The 19,354-nt window shown below is 44.4% G+C and overlaps 1 protein-coding gene across 2 annotated transcripts in view; it reads left to right on the forward strand.

The window, feature by feature from the left end:
• Positions 1–19,354, forward strand: part of LOC114661766 (integrin alpha-D-like) — a 78,843-nt gene that overhangs the window by 8,388 nt on the left and 51,101 nt on the right. For both annotated transcript variants that reach the window (XM_028814956.2, XM_051934707.1), the window contains exon 2: positions 18,500–18,617. In XM_028814956.2, coding sequence (XP_028670789.2) covers positions 18,500–18,617 — 118 coding nt within the window. The remainder of the gene's footprint in view (positions 1–18,499; positions 18,618–19,354) is intronic.

Here is a 19,354-nt window from a genome sequence, read left to right on the forward strand (position 1 = left end):
TTAGTGTAGTTGGTACTATATAATAGATAGATAAATAGATATAACGTTTTTGACCCCAGGGAGAAATTTGGCTTTTTATAGTCAATTGCCTTTCTTCTTCTTCTTCTTTTTCTTCTTCTTCTTCTTCTTCTCCTTTTATCTATCCAATCACTTTTCTGCTTATGTAATATCATCCCTACTTAAGATGGTGGCACCGCGTGCATTGGCCTGAAGAATTTTTTTGCATTAGCAATTAAGCAAATTATATTATTATATAGGGCGGCAGGGTGGCGCAGTGGTAGCGCTGCTGCCTCACAGTAAGGAGACCTGGGGTCACTTCCCGGGTCCTCCCTGCGTGGAGTTTGCATGTTCTCCCCATGTCTGCCTGGGTTTCCTCCCACAGTCCAAAGACATGCAGGTTAGGTGGACTGGCGATTCTAAATTGGCCCTAATGTGTGTGCTTGGTGTGTGGGTGTGTTTGTGTGTGTCCTGCGGTGGGTGGGCACCCTGCCCAGGATTGGTTCCTGCCTTGTGCCCTGTATTGGCTGGGATTGGCTCCAGCAGACCCCCGTGACCCTGTGTTCGGATTTAGCGGGTTGGAAAATGGATGGATGGATATTTTTATATAATTCTCATGCTCTTTTTTCAAGATTTCTTCCTGTTCCTGAGAACTCTCCTCCTTTTCTTGTCCTGTCTTTTCCTCTCCTCAATAGATAGATAGATAGATAGATAGATAGATAGATAGATAGATAGATAGATAGATAGATAGATAGATAGATAGATAGATAGATAGATATTTTAGCGTAGTTGGTAGGATTAGATAGATAGATAGATAGATAGATAGATAGATAGATAGATAGATAGATAGATAGATAGATAGATAGATAGATAGATAGATAGATAGATTTAGAAACAGTCGTATTTCTTCAGTACTGAGTGTGTTCAGCAGTTCTGCAGTTTTGTCTTCATTTTTGCCTCCCCGACTACCTCCAGCAGGTCCAGTGGACATCCCATAACCGAGAATTCCTTCTTGATCAGGTCGTTGATTTGCTGGACCTCCCTTGAGGTGATGTTACTGACCCAGCACACCACGCTGGCCATCACAGAATTATAAAGTGTCTCCTCCACCCCTTTCTTCTGCACTTCTTCAGTGTTACAAGCCCAGACCAGCCTGTCTTTGATATGGTTGCCCAAGTACTTGTGGCACTGGACCACCACCACATCCATCGTCTGAATATTGACTGGGCACAGAGACCTTGTGGTTCTTTGGTTATACTAATCTTGAGTTACAGACAACTCTTAAACCGTCCCACGATCCTCTCTTCTGTCTCATACCCCTTTTATCAATAAACCTCAAAAGAGCAGAATCTTCGGCGGCTTTCTGCAGACGACCTGCCCTGCTGTTATATTTCGAGTCGGAGGTGCACAGGGTGCAGAGAAACAGTGACAGGCTGGTCCTTGTGATGCTCCAGTGTTGCCCACACAGTATTTCAGTTTCACAAACTGCGGTCTCCCTGACAGAGAGTCCATTATCCATGACACCTTAGGCTCACCCACCTGCTTTGCTCTGAGTTTACCTCTTAACAGGAATGACTGGATGGTATTGAAGACATTTGAGAAATGAAAAAGCATCATCATCCTCACGGTGCTGCTAGGCCTTGTGGTGCGCTTTGATAGAGAGGCAAGCAAAAGTTTAGGCCCCCTTGCTTAAAATGTCGGTTACTGTGAACAGTTAAGTGAGCAGAAGATCACCAAAATGGAGTAAACTTAAAGATGGCACATTTCTTTTCAGCATTTTATATACGATTAGTGAATTGTTTTTTTGTTTGATACAATTGTACAGTGAAAAAATGAAAGGGGCACTATGCAAAAGTTTGGGCACCCCAAGATATTTCAGCTCTCTAAGGTGGTCTCAGGCCTTAATTAGCTCATTAGGGTCACGGCTGATTCACATTCATCGTTAGGAGAGGCAAATGTCACAGCCGTATACATTCTCGGACCTCTCAAACTCTGTCCCAACAATCAGCAGCCATGGGTTCCTCTAAGCAGCCGCCTGACACTCTGAAAAATAAAAAGAATTGAGGCTCACAAAGCAGGAGGAGGCGACAAGATGACAGAAAGTGTTTTCAGGTCGCTGTTTCAACAGTTTGCAGTGTTATTAAGAAATGGCAGTAAACAGGAACCATGCAGGTCAAGTTGAGGTGTGGACAACCAAGAAAACCTTCTGAGAGAACTGCTGGTTGGATTGCTAGAAAGGCAAACAAAAAACCCTGTCCGAGTGCAAAGCACCTTCAGGGAGATTTAGCAGACTGTGGAGTGGTGGTCCGCTGCTCTACTGTGTAGCGACACCTGAACTAATAAGGCCTCCATGGTAGAGTCAGCAGAAGAAAATCTTTCCTGCATCCTAACCACAAAATTCAGCACCTTCTTCTTCTTCTTCTTTCAGCTGCTACATTTAGGGGTCACTACAGAAGATCATCTTTTTCCATTTCCTCCTGTCCTTGTCATCTTGCTCTGTTACACCTGCATGTCCTCTCTCACCACATCCATAAACCTCCTCTTAGTCCTTCCTCTTCTCCTCTTCCCTGGCAGCTCTATCCTTAGCACCCTTCTCCCAATATACCCCTCATCTCTCCTCTGCACATGTCCAAACCAACATAATCTCGCCTCTCTGACTTTGTCTCCAAATCGTCCAACTTGAGCTGACCCTCTAATGTCCTCATTTCTAATCCTGTCCATCCTCGTCAGCCCCAATGCAAATAACTCTGCCACCTCCAGTTCTGTCTCCTGTGCCACCGTCTCCAACCCATATAACATAGCTGGTCTCACTACCGTCCTGTAGACCTTCCCTTTCACTCTTGCTGATACCCGTCTGTCACAAATCACTCCTGACACTCTTCTCCACCCATTCCACTCTGCCTGCACTCTCTTCTTCACTTCTCTTCCACAATCCCCATTACTCTGTACTGTTGATCCCAAGAACTTAAACTCCTCCACCTTCACCAACTCTACTCCCTGCATCCTCACCACTCCACTGACCTCCCTCTCATTCACACACATGTATTCTGTCTTGGTGGTCCTACTGACCTTCATTCCTCTCCTCTCTAGAGCATATCTCCACCTCTCCAGGGTCTCCTCAACCTGCTCCCTACTATCACTACAGATCACAATGTCATCAGCAAACATCACAGTCCACGGGGACTCCTGTCTAATCTCGTCTGTCAACCTGTCCATCACCAATGCAAATAAGAAAGGGCTCAGAGCCGATCCCTGATGTGATCCCACCTCCGTCACTCCTTCCGCAGTCCACAGTCACACTTTCCTCGTACATATCCTGTACAACTCTTACGTACTTCTCTGCCACTCCCAACTTCCTCATACAATACCACAGCTCCTCTCGAAGTCCCCTAAAATTTGCTTTCTCCAGGTCCTCAAAGACACAATGCAGCTCCTTCTGGCCTTCTCTCTAAACTTCTCCATCAACATCCTCAGAGCAAACGTCACATCTGTGGTGCTCTTTCCTGGCATGAAACCATCCTGCTGCTCACTGATCATCACCTCACTTCTTAACTGAGCTTCCACTACTCTTTCCCATAACTTCATGCTGTGGCTCATCAGTTTTATCCCCCTGTAGTTCCTACAGTCCTGCACATCCCCCTTATTCTTAAAAATCGGCCCACCAGTACACTATCAACTATTAACAGTACAAAATTCAGCGCCTGAGGTTTACAAATGGACATCTCAACAAGCCTGATGCATTTTGGAAAGAAGTCCCATGAACTGATGAAGTCACCATAGAACTTTTTAGCTACAATGTGCAAGGGTATGTTTGGAGAAAAAATGGTGCCGAATTCCAGGAAAAGACCACGTCTCCAAGTATTAAGCATGGTGGGGGATCGATCAGCTTTAGGCTGGTGTTACAGCCAGTGGCACAGGGAACACGTCACTGATTGAGCAAAGAACGGATTCAAATAAATGTCAGCAAATTCTGGAAGCAAACATCACACCATCTATAGAAAAGCTGAAGTTACAAAGAGGTTGGGTCCTTCAACGAGATCTTAATCCGAAACACACAATCATTGCTTATCCAGAATCTCGGATAACTGGGGAGCTGCAGCACAGACCTTTAAATCATCGCACATCACAATTTCCAGTTGCCAGAAGGCAGCAATCAGCCATTCAAGCAGTCAAGAAAGATGGCAGCGTCCATAGGAAAACCACACGGTGGAGCGGTAAGACGTTAAAACAAAATAACAAAAATGAAAAGGTATCTGAACGGACGAGCTGATGAATTCATTAAATTTGTCAAACTTGTCGAACAAGACTTTTTTACAGTCCGCACCACAATCTTCAATGCACAACAACCTCTTCTTCTCCTCCTCCAGGTGGGCCTCACCTTCAGCCCCCCGACTCCGACTCAAGTGGAGGAGGCTGCATGGCTTCCTTTTATGTCTTATGAACTTCTGGTGTCAGGCATAGCCCACCCAAAAAAGGGAGTCCTTCTCCCTGCAGCGGACCCTGGTGGCCCCAAGCACCCCAAAAGAGGAGTGTCAGGGCATAGCCCACTGAAACAGGGACACCTTCTCGCTGCAGTGCCCAATGGTGCCACCCAAGGACCCCAATAGAGCAGTGTCAGGGCATAGCCCACCGAAATCGGGCGTTCTTCTCCCAGCAGCACCCGCTGGTGGCACCCAAGGACCCCAACAGAGCAGTGTCAGGGCATAGCTCCCCCAAAACAGGGAGTCCTTCTCTGTGTAGTGCTATCTGGTGGCCCCAAAGACCCCAACAGAGCAGTGTCAGGCTATAGCCCCCCGAAACAGGCAGTTCTTCTCCATGCAGTGCCATTTGGTGGCACCCAAGGACCCCAACAGAGTAGTGTCAGTGCATAGCTCACCGAAACAGGGACCCCTTCTCCCTGAAGCGCCCTCTGGTGGCACTCAAGGACCCCCCACGACAGAGTTGTCTCTCAGGACTACAAATCCCAAAGATCCCTGCAGGTGTCCATACTTGGTTCCAAACCAGAGGAGCACTGCCATCTATTGTACTGGGGGAGGAACTGCTCTTGATTAACAACCATCCATTAATCCCCCAAGTCACCCCAACCCAAATGGGGTAACAATCCAGCCCCATCCCGACCAGGTTATGCCTCCTCTCGTGTTGTCTTTCTGTCATGGGTTCCCAGCCGGGCAAGGATCCAGCTTCCTTCCCAGTCAGGATGCCAGTCCCCCCAGCATGGCGCTTCAACACACTTTATAAGTCTGTTTCCCTATGGTGCCCTGCACAGTATCTGTTATTCAAGCTTATTGCAAAATATACAGAGAATGAAATCGCCACTTTGTGTCACATTTTGTGTCACCGTTCTCATGGTGTACACCACCCTAGCGGTTTAGAGGAACTTATTTCTGTGTTTCCCTGAAGAGAAATTCTAATCTTTCCCTCATTTATAAAAACGTTTGTCCAAAATCTAAGGTGGTGGGACAAGGGGTGGGTTACACTCCAAAAAAAAAACACAAAAAAACCCAAAAGTGGGACAGAGCTGCCAACAGGTGAATCCACAGAATGGGTGCAGAAGAACAAAGTGAAACCCACAGAGTGCTGGGTGGAGTGTTGTGGTGAGGCGTTTCAGTTCCTGTTTTCTTGTTCATCTTTATTTTTGTCGTCTTTCCCAACTGGTCAAGCAGTTTTTCTTCTAAGACTCACTGAATATTAAGAAACTGCTGAACACACCATCTTACTTGCAACATTTTGCTTGTGAGGTTTGCTGCGTCTCCTGCTATCGTTCCGCCTTTGGTTGATAAACAGCACAGAATAAAAACAAAACAAGAAAAGCCACCCCGGCACATCTTTACTGAGTGTGAGAATTGTGGGCTCAAAATCAGTGAGAACTAAATGAGCGACTAACGAGGTACAGACATCCATGGTATGTGACTCTAAGCCATTCACGAAAACACAATATAAACATCAGAAAATGGAAAAAGTAATAATAATACACAACCACACCCATCCCAAAACCGATTCCCCCAGATATCACCATCACCCCTTGATATCTTTACTATACTAGTGAAACACGTGGACCTGCCCTCCATAAATAAAACACCAATAAAAAACACATTAAAGACACGGAGCTGCGGACACTTATTATGTTTGCCAGTTATCGATGTAGGGATGTCAAGGCAATGCTTTCACAAGTTTCGACTGTTTAACGGTCTTCTCGAATGTCACTTCTGTCTTTGGGACGTCATTGCACTCCGTGTTCTGGACTTGCACGTCTATGAGCCGTCGTGTTTGCTTACTGGCCAGTTGGTCCATTTTCGGGATTACTTCTCGCTTGTCTATGTGCCTCAGTGTCTTGCCTTCTTATTGTTTTTCTTCTGCAATCTGCTTGATGCCCAGCAGATGTCACTGCTCTTATTGTATTCTTCTCTTTCCTATTACGGGGTTCTTTATCACATAATTAGCATCTACAATTTGCTTGAAGTTCAGTAGATGTCACTTCCCTTATTTTAACTCTTCCTATTATAGGGTTCTTCATGATATAATCAGCCTCTGCAATTTGCTTTATGCCCAACAGATGTCACTGCTCTTATTCCTTTTCTTCCTATTATGGGGTTCATTGTCACATAATCAGCCTCTATAGTTTGCTTTATGCCCAGCAGATGCCATTGTTCATAGCCTACTTCTTCTTCTGGTTACGGGGCTCTTCATCACAAAATCTGCCTCTGTGATTTGCTTGATGCTTAGCAGATATCACTTCTCTGATTTATCTTTTTCCTCAAATGGGGTTATTGGTCACATAATTAACCTCTGCAATTTGCTTCATGCCCATCAGATGTCACTGCTCTTGTTGTTTTCTTCCTATTATGGAGTTCGTTATAACATAATTAGCCTCTGCGATTTGCTTGATGTTCAGCAGATGTCATTGCTCCTATTCTTCCTGTTATGGGGTTCTTTGTCAGATAATCAGCCTCTGCAGTTTGCTTGATGCTTAGCAGATGTCACTTCTCTGATTTATCTTCTTCCTCATATGGGGTTCTTTGTCACATAATCAGCCTCTGTGATTTGCTAGATGCTCAGCATATGTCCCTGCTTTTCTTTTTATTTCTGCAATATCACTTGCTTTTAAAATCACTTGTTATAGTTCAGCCAGGGTTCCTCCCCTGTCTGGGGTTCAAGACTTGGTTGCATCACCTTTTTGTTCATTTTTGAGTTATTCATTTAGGGGAATATTATTTTTGTTGATTACTTGCATTAGTCCTTATTTTTGGTTTGGGTCTGTGAGCCTTTGTTGTGTACCTTGTGTCTTGTCGGTAGTTCCCCAAGATGCAGGACCACCTGAGAATCATTGCCCTCAGCTCCATCAAAGTGAGGGTTTCCCACAGTTCCTGACAGTTTATTCAAATGTACTAAGGAGTTGGTGAGTTTTCTTGGTTTATTTTTAAAGGATTTTCTAACCCTCTCTTCTGTTTTTGAGGGTTCTCTGGTTTGCTGTATTGGGACTTTGTTTCCATTCACCACGTTATTGTTTTGGGCAACTCCTTTTCCCTTTTCTGCAACATGGAGCTTCATTGTAGTTGAAGAACATTTTTAAAGAATTCATCTTCCTGTTTTATGAAGATCCTGTGTTTGGCCCTATATCTATTTAAGTTTTTTGAAGGGATTTTCCCCTCTAGTATGCATTTTTGTAACTAAATAAATCACAGGTCACATGGCTGAGGTCAAATTTTTTGAATTTGCAGAATGCTTCAGGTCATAAGCTTTTGATTGAGACCAAGATCAAGGCTCTGGTCCTAGAAGTTCACAAGTAATCATGTGACAGACACCACTTAGCATCCACCTTATTAAAAGGAGAAGCGTCCGTGCATGCGTGTGTGTAACTGTGTTTATGTCCAGTTAGCAGGTCTCTGTTATATACCATCTGGTATGGGATTCATAAAAGCAGTGGTAATGTCTGTAATGCACCATCTGTTGGAATGAAAGATGCAAAGCATTTTAGGACTACATGCTTTATAAAATATTTTCTAGTAGATGGTGCACTGGAACTGTTAGTGCTGAGGTCTGCGTTGGTTACTCAGATTTCAAAACCATTGTAGGCGGATTGCAATGCTAGTTTTATATTCAGATAAGTCAGTTCATTCATCAAAATGAATGCGGTCCTTAGCAGGACTGTCTCTGCACATTAGCCAAATTCAGAGTCTTCACTCCTCTCAGCTCCCAGTAAGGTGAACTCGTCTCACAGCCAGGGCCGGATTTATATGAAAAGAGGCCCTAGGCTATTCCACTTATGAGGCCCTTTCACCTTCCATTTTTAAGTTTGTAAATTACATGAGAGATAATAAAATTTTGCTAACAATTTGAATGTAGGCCCCTCTTGATCTTGAGGCCCTAGGCTGAAGCCTAGTTAGCCTATAGGAAAATCCGGCCCTGCTCACAGCAGAATGTAGTTATGGAAAATTTATGTCATAATGAAAAGAAATGACACCAATTTTTCATTTATTTTCATATTTTTTCTACCATTTTAGAAGGTTACAAGATTGTTCACTGAACACGAGGGAAGCGATTAAGACACTGACTCTAGTATGGTCATTTTTAGTTACAGTGGTTTTTTAATTTGATTTTTATTTATTTATGACATGGCAGGATGTGTCACGTGACCACAATCGTTGCATCAGTTGTGTGACGATATAAATATGGGAGCCATCCCGTGGAACTTTATCCTTTGCTGGGACAAAAATCCTTCAGCTTGCTCTGAGTGCCTATCAGCTCCAAACTGAGCAGGCCCTGGCATCGGGTTTCGTTTTGGTTTATGGAGCTCTTGGCCGCCTTTGACCTCCGAGTCTGCCTTTCCTTTGTAATGTCGTTGCCTTCCGTTTCCCTCCTTTGGTTGCACCCTCAGTTCTCTCTTTCTCTCTCTCTCTCGCTCTCATTTTGCGTTGATCGTCTCCTAGTTTATACCTCTTTTCTCAGAACAGTCATCCAACTTTGTGTCTGTCACCTGGGTGGCTCGCAGCACAGAGGCACAACCGAGTGGGGCGACTTTCTTACGCCTTACAGCGCACCACGTCAGAAATACGCACTCGGTCAGCTCAGCACGATTGTGGATTAAGCAGACTGTAGGGATAGGATGCCTAGCGGTGTATTCCATCACTACACCCTACTCCGGTGCTATTGACTGATTCTGGGAATTTTTGTGCCCCCTATGCAAGTGTTGGGGTCATGGTGAGGGTGGAACTGTGTATTATGCGACATGAGATTTTACAGACATTTTGATATTTTTTGCTGTTGTCCTGCGTTGGTCACCATAGACGTCTGCTCTACCAGAAACTCTGTTGTCTCTGTTCGGTGTGAAACATAAGATTAAATGTTATTCTCAGCCATTATTACAAACCACATGGTGTAAGGTTACAAATAAAAAAAAATATATATATGTATATATATAATTTCTGGGTGGAATGTTCCTTTAAGAAGCTTCCAACCACATCCCAGTGCATATCTACCGTATACTAATACACCATGCGCTGTGTGTCCAGTCCATCAGAGCACTCTGATTGGTCGGTTTGCTTTTGCTGACGAATGTTGTGGATTGTGGTTTGTAATGTGTAAATAAAAAAAAATAAAAGAAATAAAAGAAAATGTGTGAGTGTGAGACGCATGAGACTGTAAAACAGGACAACGATAAAGAGCTGGGGAACCACCCAGGTGACCCCTCGTATAACTGGAAGGCTTATACCAAAATGAATCATGCAGACGTAAGTTCATCACAGAAGTGCCCCAAGATGGCCAATTTCCAGGTTGTGAGATGGCGAGGCAGGAAGGGGAGGGTCCAGGAGGACGGACACGGAAGTGACATCACAGATGGAGTGGCTGTAAATCTTCCGTTCTGCAGAGAGAGGCGAAGAGAAGGCATTAGCAAACAGCGCCGCCCCCTGGACCGCTGGTTAATTACCATCCCCAACTCCCCTATAGCTCTCTGCAAGGCGCACGCTGGGAGAGACGGAAAGTTTAAAAGCGGACAGGAGACGAGAATAATAGGGACAGAGCCTGAGGAGCAGCCTTTAAGGGGGCCGTGACGGCGAAGAGACGTTCAGAGACGCGCGAATGCCGAGGAAAGGCGCTGAAGGTACACGTAAGGCAAGACACAACAAATATGTTGAAATCATTCCCTTTCCCGTTTTTGTCAGGTATCGTGGTTAGCAAAGTATAAAAAAACAAAAACTGTTTGAATAAAGAAAAGTCAAATAAAAAGGGGCTGACAGTATGAATCGATCAATCAACTAGTTAAGAAAGCGCTTTATTAATGAACGAGGCAATCATCAATTTAGCCGCCCTTTGTGTTGTGGCCGTCCAGTTGGACCGAGTGCCCCACAGTAGCCGATTGGTCCTTCATATAAAACGCCCTAAAGGTTCAAATCACCGATCTTTTAAGTTTAACGTTGTAGGAGTGCTGCCATCTGCAGGCGTAAAGTGCTACTGAAGGAGGATCGCAGGAATCGTGGGGTAGGAGGGGCCCTTTCATTGGATTGGCTGGCCCAGCGCTGACTCAGCTGTGGAATGGCCAATAGGGAGAGGCAGCTTGATGGCTGAGGTCTCCAGGACTCTGAACAAATCATATTATGGGATATCATCTATTGTTAAATTCTGCTCCGTATTTGTAAATATTTTTATTTTTATACTGTATTGAGGATTTGTTCTGTTTTGTGTATTGTATTGTATTGTATTGACCGCCCCTTCTTTTTGACACCCACCGCACGCCCAACCTACCCAGAAAGGGGTCTCTTTTTGAACTGCCTTTCCGGAGGTTTCTTCCATTTTTTCCCTACTAGGGTGTTTTTGGGAGTTATTCCTTGTCTTCTTAGAGAGTCCAGGCTGGGGGGGCCGTCAAGAGGCAGGGCCTGTTAAAGTGTGATTTTGGGCTACACATAAATAAATTGTATTGTATTGTCTGCCTCGGTACTCTTTTCCTTTTCGCGTCAGAGTTGCCTTCTCACTTGTTGGCCCTGATGGGTGTTGTCCCGTCCCAAGCCCCTCCAGGGTCAGAACACGATGCGGCAGTTGCCCTCATTCTGGTTCACCTAACTGCAGGTTTGGCATCACGTCACCCCTAGTGGTGTCCAAGGCAGCACCTGGAGATGAACGCTTAGACCCCCCTGGATGCTGAAGTGAAAGCTACTGGGTGCTCACATGATGATGAGGAGCTGCGGTTGTAAAAGTGAGAACTTCGTCTCATGTGTGTGCTAACACTTCTGCAAGCGCTTGGCTTCCTTCATTCTGTCTGTAAGACTTGGTGGGGGCCATCGCAGTCTTAGGCCATGCAGGCCGAGTTATGAAAAACTGAGAAAAAAGAAATGCGCTGCCTGAGAAAGTTCAGCGTATCGGCATGTGTGATTATTTCATCTTTATTGGACAACAGTAATTAAATAAAGGTAACCTACTTTAACAGATAACAATGAAACAATTTCTTTGTAATCACCTTTTTAACAAAAAAGTTAGAAAGGCAACTTGCATGCCGCGCATAACAATCTTCTACCTTCAATAGCTGCTGTGACGAAGACACGTAAAAACGTTGGTGGCCCCCAAGGTGAACCCCGGTTTACAAAATGAAAAATAGAAAAATCACATCTCATTCACATGGGAGCCTTCTTCAGACTGGTCCGAGATGAATTATCAGTGTTGCAGTGACATTCATGTGACTCTTCCTATGACGTCAGTAGACGGACTGGGAGAGCGTGGAGGGCGGGGGGTCGCTGGAAAGGGGTGTGTGACGCTCCCGATATCTCTGTAAAAGGACGAAGGTCCGAGTCTTTAGAGTCCTGGTGCTTCCTGTTTGCGAGACATGGACGCCATCCAGTGACCTGAGATGAAGACTGGACTCCTTCATATGTGTCTCCTCAGAGAACCCTTGGGTCCTGCTGGTTTGACTTTGTGTTGCCCATGGGGTCCCGAATGAGGCACATTGTGAGGGAGCATCAGTTAGGGCACTACGGCTATGTGGCACAATTTCCTGAGGGTGATCCGGCTCACAGGGTCCTCACAGTTGAAGCAAAGGTGACACCCATGTAACACCTGGCTGCAGCAGATAGACGGTCATTTCCGGAGGGTGGGACAGGACCAGATGTCTGCCTGGGGGGTAGGGTTACCAACCAGGATCCCGAGATGTTTCATTGTAGGGTTGGGTGTGACAACGCGCTGTACCGGTGCCTGCCCCCCAACCAGACCTGACTTGAACCTGCAAGGGGCGGGCTTTGGAGGGTAGAAACTGGAAGTGACATCAGAGCTGGGTGGGGCAAGGGAGGAAAAGGAAAGGCATTAGGCCAACAACAAGTCCTGAGCCCTGAGGACGTCTCCCAAACATCAGGTGTGTGACACTGCTAAGAACCCTTTGGCAGAATTAACTTCCACCAGTCTACTCCATCGACTCCTTCACTGCGTGATGTCCGAGAGCTTTCTTGAATGTTCGGCCTGCTTCATGTCACCCCACACCACTTCTGTTTCCGTTTTCACTCGGCTGTTGTATAATTCATTACTTTTTAAAAATTTTTTTGTGCTTTTGTTTAGTGGATTTGTGTGAGTGTTTTTAGGTCGTTGTCATGTTGAAAGGTTCACTTACAGTTCAGCTTCTGTTGTAACTGGGGCAGATGACATGGTGAGCATTACGAAACGAACACTGAGGTCCCGTCCACACTACGATGGTTTTATAGCTTAAAAACGTAGACACCTTTTGTCTACACTACCCACAAAAATGGCTGCTTTTGAAAATGCCCTCCAGCGGCGTTTACTTCTGGTGTTTCAGTGTGAACAGGCGAGCATAGACGCTAACTAGGCTCTGATTGGTTCATACCTATTACATGGTCCTTCTCTGATTGGGTCCAACTCGTTACAACATCTCATTACCTGTGTGGTCACCCTTCACCAAAAAAAGACATAGTCCAACGTGGTGGACATAAAAGAATTGCTTTTTGTGGTGCCTGTTGTGTTGCATATCTGTACACACTTAAATTGCGTTTTGTACAGTTTGAATGCCGCATGTTTGCCAAAAAGGCAACTACCATACCAGTCGCTAGTGTTCTGTGACAAATTGCTTGGCCATCAGCATTACCAGCCATTCAAGGACTTTCTCTGCCAATCCACATGTGCTCAGTGTGGGCAAACATCTACGTCTTATGGGTTTTTGGTCATTTTAGTGTGGATGGCTATACCTTCATAAACGATGTAAAAATGTTAGTATGGACAGGAAGTGTTTTGGTTTAAAAACAACATTTTTAAGTGAAAACATAGTAGTGTGGTTGTAGCCTAAGAAATGGACATTCCTGTAAAGAGTGAGACTTACAATAATTGTTGGTCAGGCTGGGGTCCAATATTAGACAAGGCTAGAAGAACTGAGCGGTAAAAGTATAAAATTAAAGCCAACAAACAAAGTCTAAAATGCTCCATTCTTAATCTAATATCCATCCATCCATCCATTTTCCAACCCGCTGAATCCGAACACAATCTAATGCAAAAAAAAATCTTTAGGCCAATACACAAATGCAGGTATTGTGGTGCCACCATCTTAAATAGGGATGATCTTAAATAAGCAGAACAGTGATTAGATAGGTAGAAGAAGAAGAAGAAGAAGAAGAAGAAGAAGAAGAAGAAGAAGAAGAAGAAGAAGAAGAAGAAGAAGAAGAAGAAGAAGAAGAAGAAAGACAATTAATAATAATAATGCATTTTATTTATAGGGGCACTTTACATTAGCAGTAAATCTCAAAGTGCAACATAAAAAGTTTAAACAAAGGCAAAGTGAGACAAAAACAGAGATAAAACAACAATAATTATAGCATTCTTGTTAATATGCTTTCCTAAATAGAAAAGTCTTTAGCTGTTTTTTAAAACAGCCCACAATCTGCTGTGTTCTCAGGCTCTCTGGTAGAACATTCCAGTGCCGTGGAGCAGCGACTGTAAAGGCTCGGTCTCCCATTGTATGAAGTTTGGTCACAGGGGGGCGAGGCGGTGGGTATTTGTAAAACGGAGGTTTCTGGTAGAGGATTGTAATATAAGGAGTTCTTTAAGATCTTGTGGAGCATTTCCATGAATACACTGATGAGTAAACAAACAGAGTTTGTATTCGATACGGAGATGGACAGGGAGCCAATGAAGTGATCGAAGGATTGGTGAGATGTGTTCATATTTCTGCACCCTCATCAAGATTCTTGCAGCACTATTTTGAATTTGTTAGAGTTTTTGAAGGCTCTTGTTAGATATCCCGATGAGGAGTGCATTACAATAGTCCAGTCTGGATGAGACAAAGGCATGAACCAGCTTTTCAGCATCACAGAGGGAGAGGTAGGGACGGAGTATGGCTATGTTTTGCAGATGAAGGAATGCAATTTTACAAAGGTGATGGACATGTGTATCAAATGACAAATGGGAATCTAACTTGACACCCAGATTTGTAACAGAAGGGTAGAGGGTAATGGTACGGTCAGAAAAGGAGATAGAATTTACAGAGGAACGAAGTTGATAGGGGGTGCCAATTAAAAGAGCTTCAGTTTTGGTGCTGTTCAGCTTGAGGAAGTTCTTAGATATCCAGGCCTCAATCTCATCCAAGCAGGAGGAAAAAGTTGATGGAGGTGTAAGAGAAGTCGAATCCAGTCTCACATAGAGCTGTGAATCATCGGTATAGCAACGGAATGAAACTCCATGCTTGCGGATGATGTGACCCAGGGGTAGTATATAGATATTAAACAGGGTCAGCCCAAGGACTGATCCTTGTGGGACCCCACAGGTGACAGTGTGGGTATGAGATTTAGCATCCCCCCAAGGCCACATACCCAGCCCTGTCTGTAAGATAGGACTCAAACCACTCCAAAGCAATGCCAGAAAGTCCAATTGTATAGTGAAGATGATGAAGGAGAATATTATGATCTACCGTATCAAATGCAACTGTAAGGTCCAGGAGGATAAGGAGTAATGGAGAGCCATTGATAATTGGCTGTAAAAAGCCAAACATTCTCACCTGGGGACAAAAAAGTTCTATCTATCTATCTATCTATCTATCTATCTATCTATCTATCTATCTATCTATCTATCTATCTATCTATCTATCTATCTATCTATCTATCTATCTATCTATCTATCTATCTATCTATCTATCTATCTATCTATCTATCTATCTATCTATCTATCTATCTATCTATCTATGATTTGATGAAAGAATAAGGCGGAGCAGGTAAAGGAGGAGAGTTCTCAGGAACAGGAAGAGGTTTTGAAAAGGGAGCATGAGAATTAGGGAGAGGAGAAATGAGTTTGTGTTATGATTTCTCTCTGAACATGTCCTCTCTGGGCCTTATCATCCTCTCCTATCAGTGCTATGTCAATGATATAAAGGCTGTACTTGCCATTCCCTTCAGAGGATCACACGGTATCAAGTAAAACGTCTGCATGTCTCACTGATATGGCAACCTGGATGAAGGAGCATCATCTCCAGCTTGACCTGGTACAGACAGACCTTTTTTGTTATCCCAGCTCATCCATGTATTCAGCACCCCAATATTTGTGCAGCTCAGCTCATTATCTTTAAGACTTGCCAAGTCTGTACACAATTTTGAGGTGGTGATCAATGACCAGGGTTCTTCCCTGATCATGTTGCAATGGTCTCTCGGTCTTGCAGATTCACTCCATACAACATTCGCAAGACTAGACCGTATCTGACAGAGTATGCAGCACAACACCTGGTCCAAGCTTTGTCATAAGTCACGTCACATGTGGACTCCTGCAACTCTCTGCTGGTAGGAGTATCGACATCTGTCACCAGGCCACTGCAGATGATTCAAAATGCAGCAGAGCATCTGGTTTTCAACTTTCTGATGTGGGCAGACGTCACTCCTCTTTTCAGCTCACTACATTGCCTTCCTGTAGCATGTATTAAGTTCAAGTCCTGGATGCTTGCCAACTGAGTAGACCATGCGTCAGCACCTATATACACCTATATACAGCGAGGTCCTCTGCTCCTTCTCGATTAACTCAGGTCTGCTGATTAACCTCCACATGGCCTTATATCTCAGTCCAGACTCTTTTCATGGGTAGCTCCTAGCTGATGGAATGAGCTGCCCACCTCCATTCTAAATCCCGACCCCTCGGATGTGTTTAAGAAGCATTTGGGGATGCCCTTGTTTGGTGGGCTTCAGCTGTTCATTTTTTGTATACTAAGAATTATAACTCGCTGGCACACTTTGCTCTGAGTTCTCTGCTTGTGATGTGTAATTTTGTTCTCTTGTCCTGTCACACTTGCTCCCCAGCAGACTGATGAGACTCAATTGTGTTGAACTCTTGTGTAAGTCGCTTTGGATACGAGTGTCTGCTAAGCAGCTAAATGAAGATGTTAACATTTCAGAGGTTTGGGAATACAGGAGACTCTCATCTTAACTCCAGGGTCATGTTTGTAAGCATCGTGTACAGCTGAAATTTGCACAAAGTGAGCTTTCCTTACACAGCCCCTTCAATTGCCTCTGCAATGCATAATTTAACCCGTACACATTCACATGTGCAATATGCCTATGAATCAGTTGCTTCTCTTATGAACGTGCAGTAGTTCTAAATACGCCAAGTCCACATAGCAGTGGCTTAGTCTCAGTGCACAAAGCACCCTGTTTCAGTTCAACAGAGCCGGGTTTAGAACCCACAAAAATGACAAATTAACACCTTTTAACATCTAGCGTGTGATGAGTAATGTAGAGCAATTATTTGGGCTGTTTTATGATGAGAAAAGAAAGAACATGAAAGGACTGCGTCTCGCTTTTTGTCACCTCATGGTGTGAAATAGACAAAGAGAAATCTCATCTCATCACTGCATTCCAAGATGAGCAAGGACATTCTGAAACTATGCAGAGCAGTGCATTATGGGGGCGTCAGGAGTGCATCTCTCTTCTTCTCCTTCATCCTCCTGCCGCGGGTGAGATGGTGCAGTAAGATCTGAACGAACGAAAATGTGGCGGGGGGCATGAGGCGTCTTCCTCATTTTTGTACCACTGTGAGTGAATCATAGCAAGAGTGTGTGGGATTCTTCTCCCACTGCTGTGGTTGCGAGAGACTGAAAGTCAAATGTAGTTGTTTCCTTCTTTCTTGCACTGCTGCTTGAAAATGAAAAGAAGTACAGGATTTGATATTCTTGGTTAATCCCCGAGGGGAAATTGTCTTTGGGGTCTTAGCAGAGGGTCAGACATTGTACAGTAACCGCTGGAGCAAATTTCAAGGGTAAGGGTCTTGCTTAGGGGCCCAACAGAGTTTGATCCCTTCAGACAGGATTTGAAATGGCAACCTTCCAGATGCCAGCACAGCAGGGGACAATCGAGGGAGTGGCCCCCCACGTTGCACAATGTAAGAATCAAGGAAGTCACCTCATGCAGCAACTTTAACTTTGGTTGTCTTTTGCTTCCATTTTATATTTTGTGACCTCCAAGTAAGATGCCACCAAGTTCCCCAACCCCAGACATAATCACACCAAGATGGTCCCGGGTGAAAATAAATGTGTTTTTTTTAATTTTCTTTCTCAAAGTCCACACCACAATCTCCAATGAACACAACGTCTCCTTCCATTTCTCCACTCCTCTATCTATCTATCTATCTATCTATCTATCTATCTATCTATCTATCTATCTATCTATCTATCTATCTATCTATCTATCTATCTATCTATCTATCTATCTATCTATCTATCTATCTATCTATCTATCTATCTATCTATCTATCTATCTATCTATCAACTGTTCAGAATCCCCCAGTCCACCCTTAATTCTTTTATCCCGATTGGGTTAGAAATTTATAAGTATTTCGGATGAGATGCTCCTCCTCTCATGTTGTCCTTCTGTTACGGCGTCCCGGATGGGCAAGAACACCGGTTCATCCACCATGGCACTTACAATTTCCATTCTGCTGCTTGTGCACATACATTGAGGTTCTGCTATATTATAATTTCAACGAATTAGTCAGGGGCCTAAAAGATCAAATCAATGGCAAGGAAATTTCAAAGAAGTGATAACGAGGTTTTTGGTGTCAGCAGCTCAGATCAAGATACTGTGGAACGGCTGACCTTTCAAACCTGTCACTGTAATTAATAAAATCGTATTTTAGACCAAATCATAAACTCGTCGGTTACACCCTCGGGAGACACGCCCTTGACTTCACCTCAGCTCTCATCTTTTCTTTTGGCTCTCACCCTCTACACTTTCTATCCTCCCAGTCCAGAGGTAGGATCTTGGGGTGAATCTGTATTCTCTGTCTGACTCCTTACTATGCAGAATGCTCGAGATCCCCTATCCAGTGTACACATGGAACGACCACTAAACACCATGAGAGCTACAAACAAAACACACACAGACACTCTCACATGCTTATGACACCCACACAGGACTCCACAGGGTCTTAGCACAGGCTGCCATCTTTTCCCAGCAGCCCCTGCAGATGTCCTTCCTGATGAATACTGATGATTAGCTCCCTTTGGGTTCAGCTCTCTGACATTTCTCTGTTTCTCCTTCTTCTCTGGCAGTGGCCCAAGACTCTCATGGCTTTAATATCGATGTTCAGCAGCCACAGATGTTTCGCCAGAATGGCATCAAGCAGTTTGGATACAGAGTGCGGCAGTTTGACTCCAATGATGAAAAATGGTGAGTACCGAGAACATGGGGCTGAACAAGCCAGAGTGTGCAAGCATGAGGACAGTCAGCTGCCATTAAGTCGGGTTCAGGATCCCATAAACAAACATGTGGAGCCGGGGTGCTACCAAGTGGAGATGCATAAACCAGAATGATGTGGAGATCACAAAGTCTGCTTCTCTATGTCACTTACCTAACTCCTCAGAAATGTACAATCAACCCTGGTGGGGTAACAACCCAGTTTTGGGTCCTCCTCAGTAAGTAGACGGCGGTAGTTGAACCGACCCCACCTTAGAAAGTCAAGTGAAGTTGTTGGATTAGGGGTCTCCCCTTTTGTCGTTGGAGCTTTCTAATCTTTGGTCTGTTGAGCTTGATCATCAGGGCGGCGATTTACTTCATGACTCACTCATGACCTACCACCACCCATTACCACTGAAAACAACAGCAACTCGCAAGCCACGGGCGGCAGCCCGCAGCCCACAGTGGTCGAGAAGCACTGCTGTGAATTACAAATTAATCAGAAACCATAAACTAAACCAACAAACTAAGGAACAAATAATTAAGCAATAAAACTCATATTGGGGCAAACAGCTGGCACCTAAAAAGTCAAGTGAAACGTTTGTGCTCCACGCGGAACTAAACCCCTGGCTGGCATCACTTCTCACAGGTAGGCACCGCAGAACAAAGCCATCCATCCATCCAATGCTTAGTCCACTTCTTCCAATTCAGAGCAGAGGAGTGACGTGAAA

This window comes from Erpetoichthys calabaricus, chromosome 12 (assembly GCF_900747795.2).
Source record: "Erpetoichthys calabaricus chromosome 12, fErpCal1.3, whole genome shotgun sequence".
In the NCBI taxonomy this organism is placed as follows: domain Eukaryota; kingdom Metazoa; phylum Chordata; class Cladistia; order Polypteriformes; family Polypteridae; genus Erpetoichthys; species Erpetoichthys calabaricus.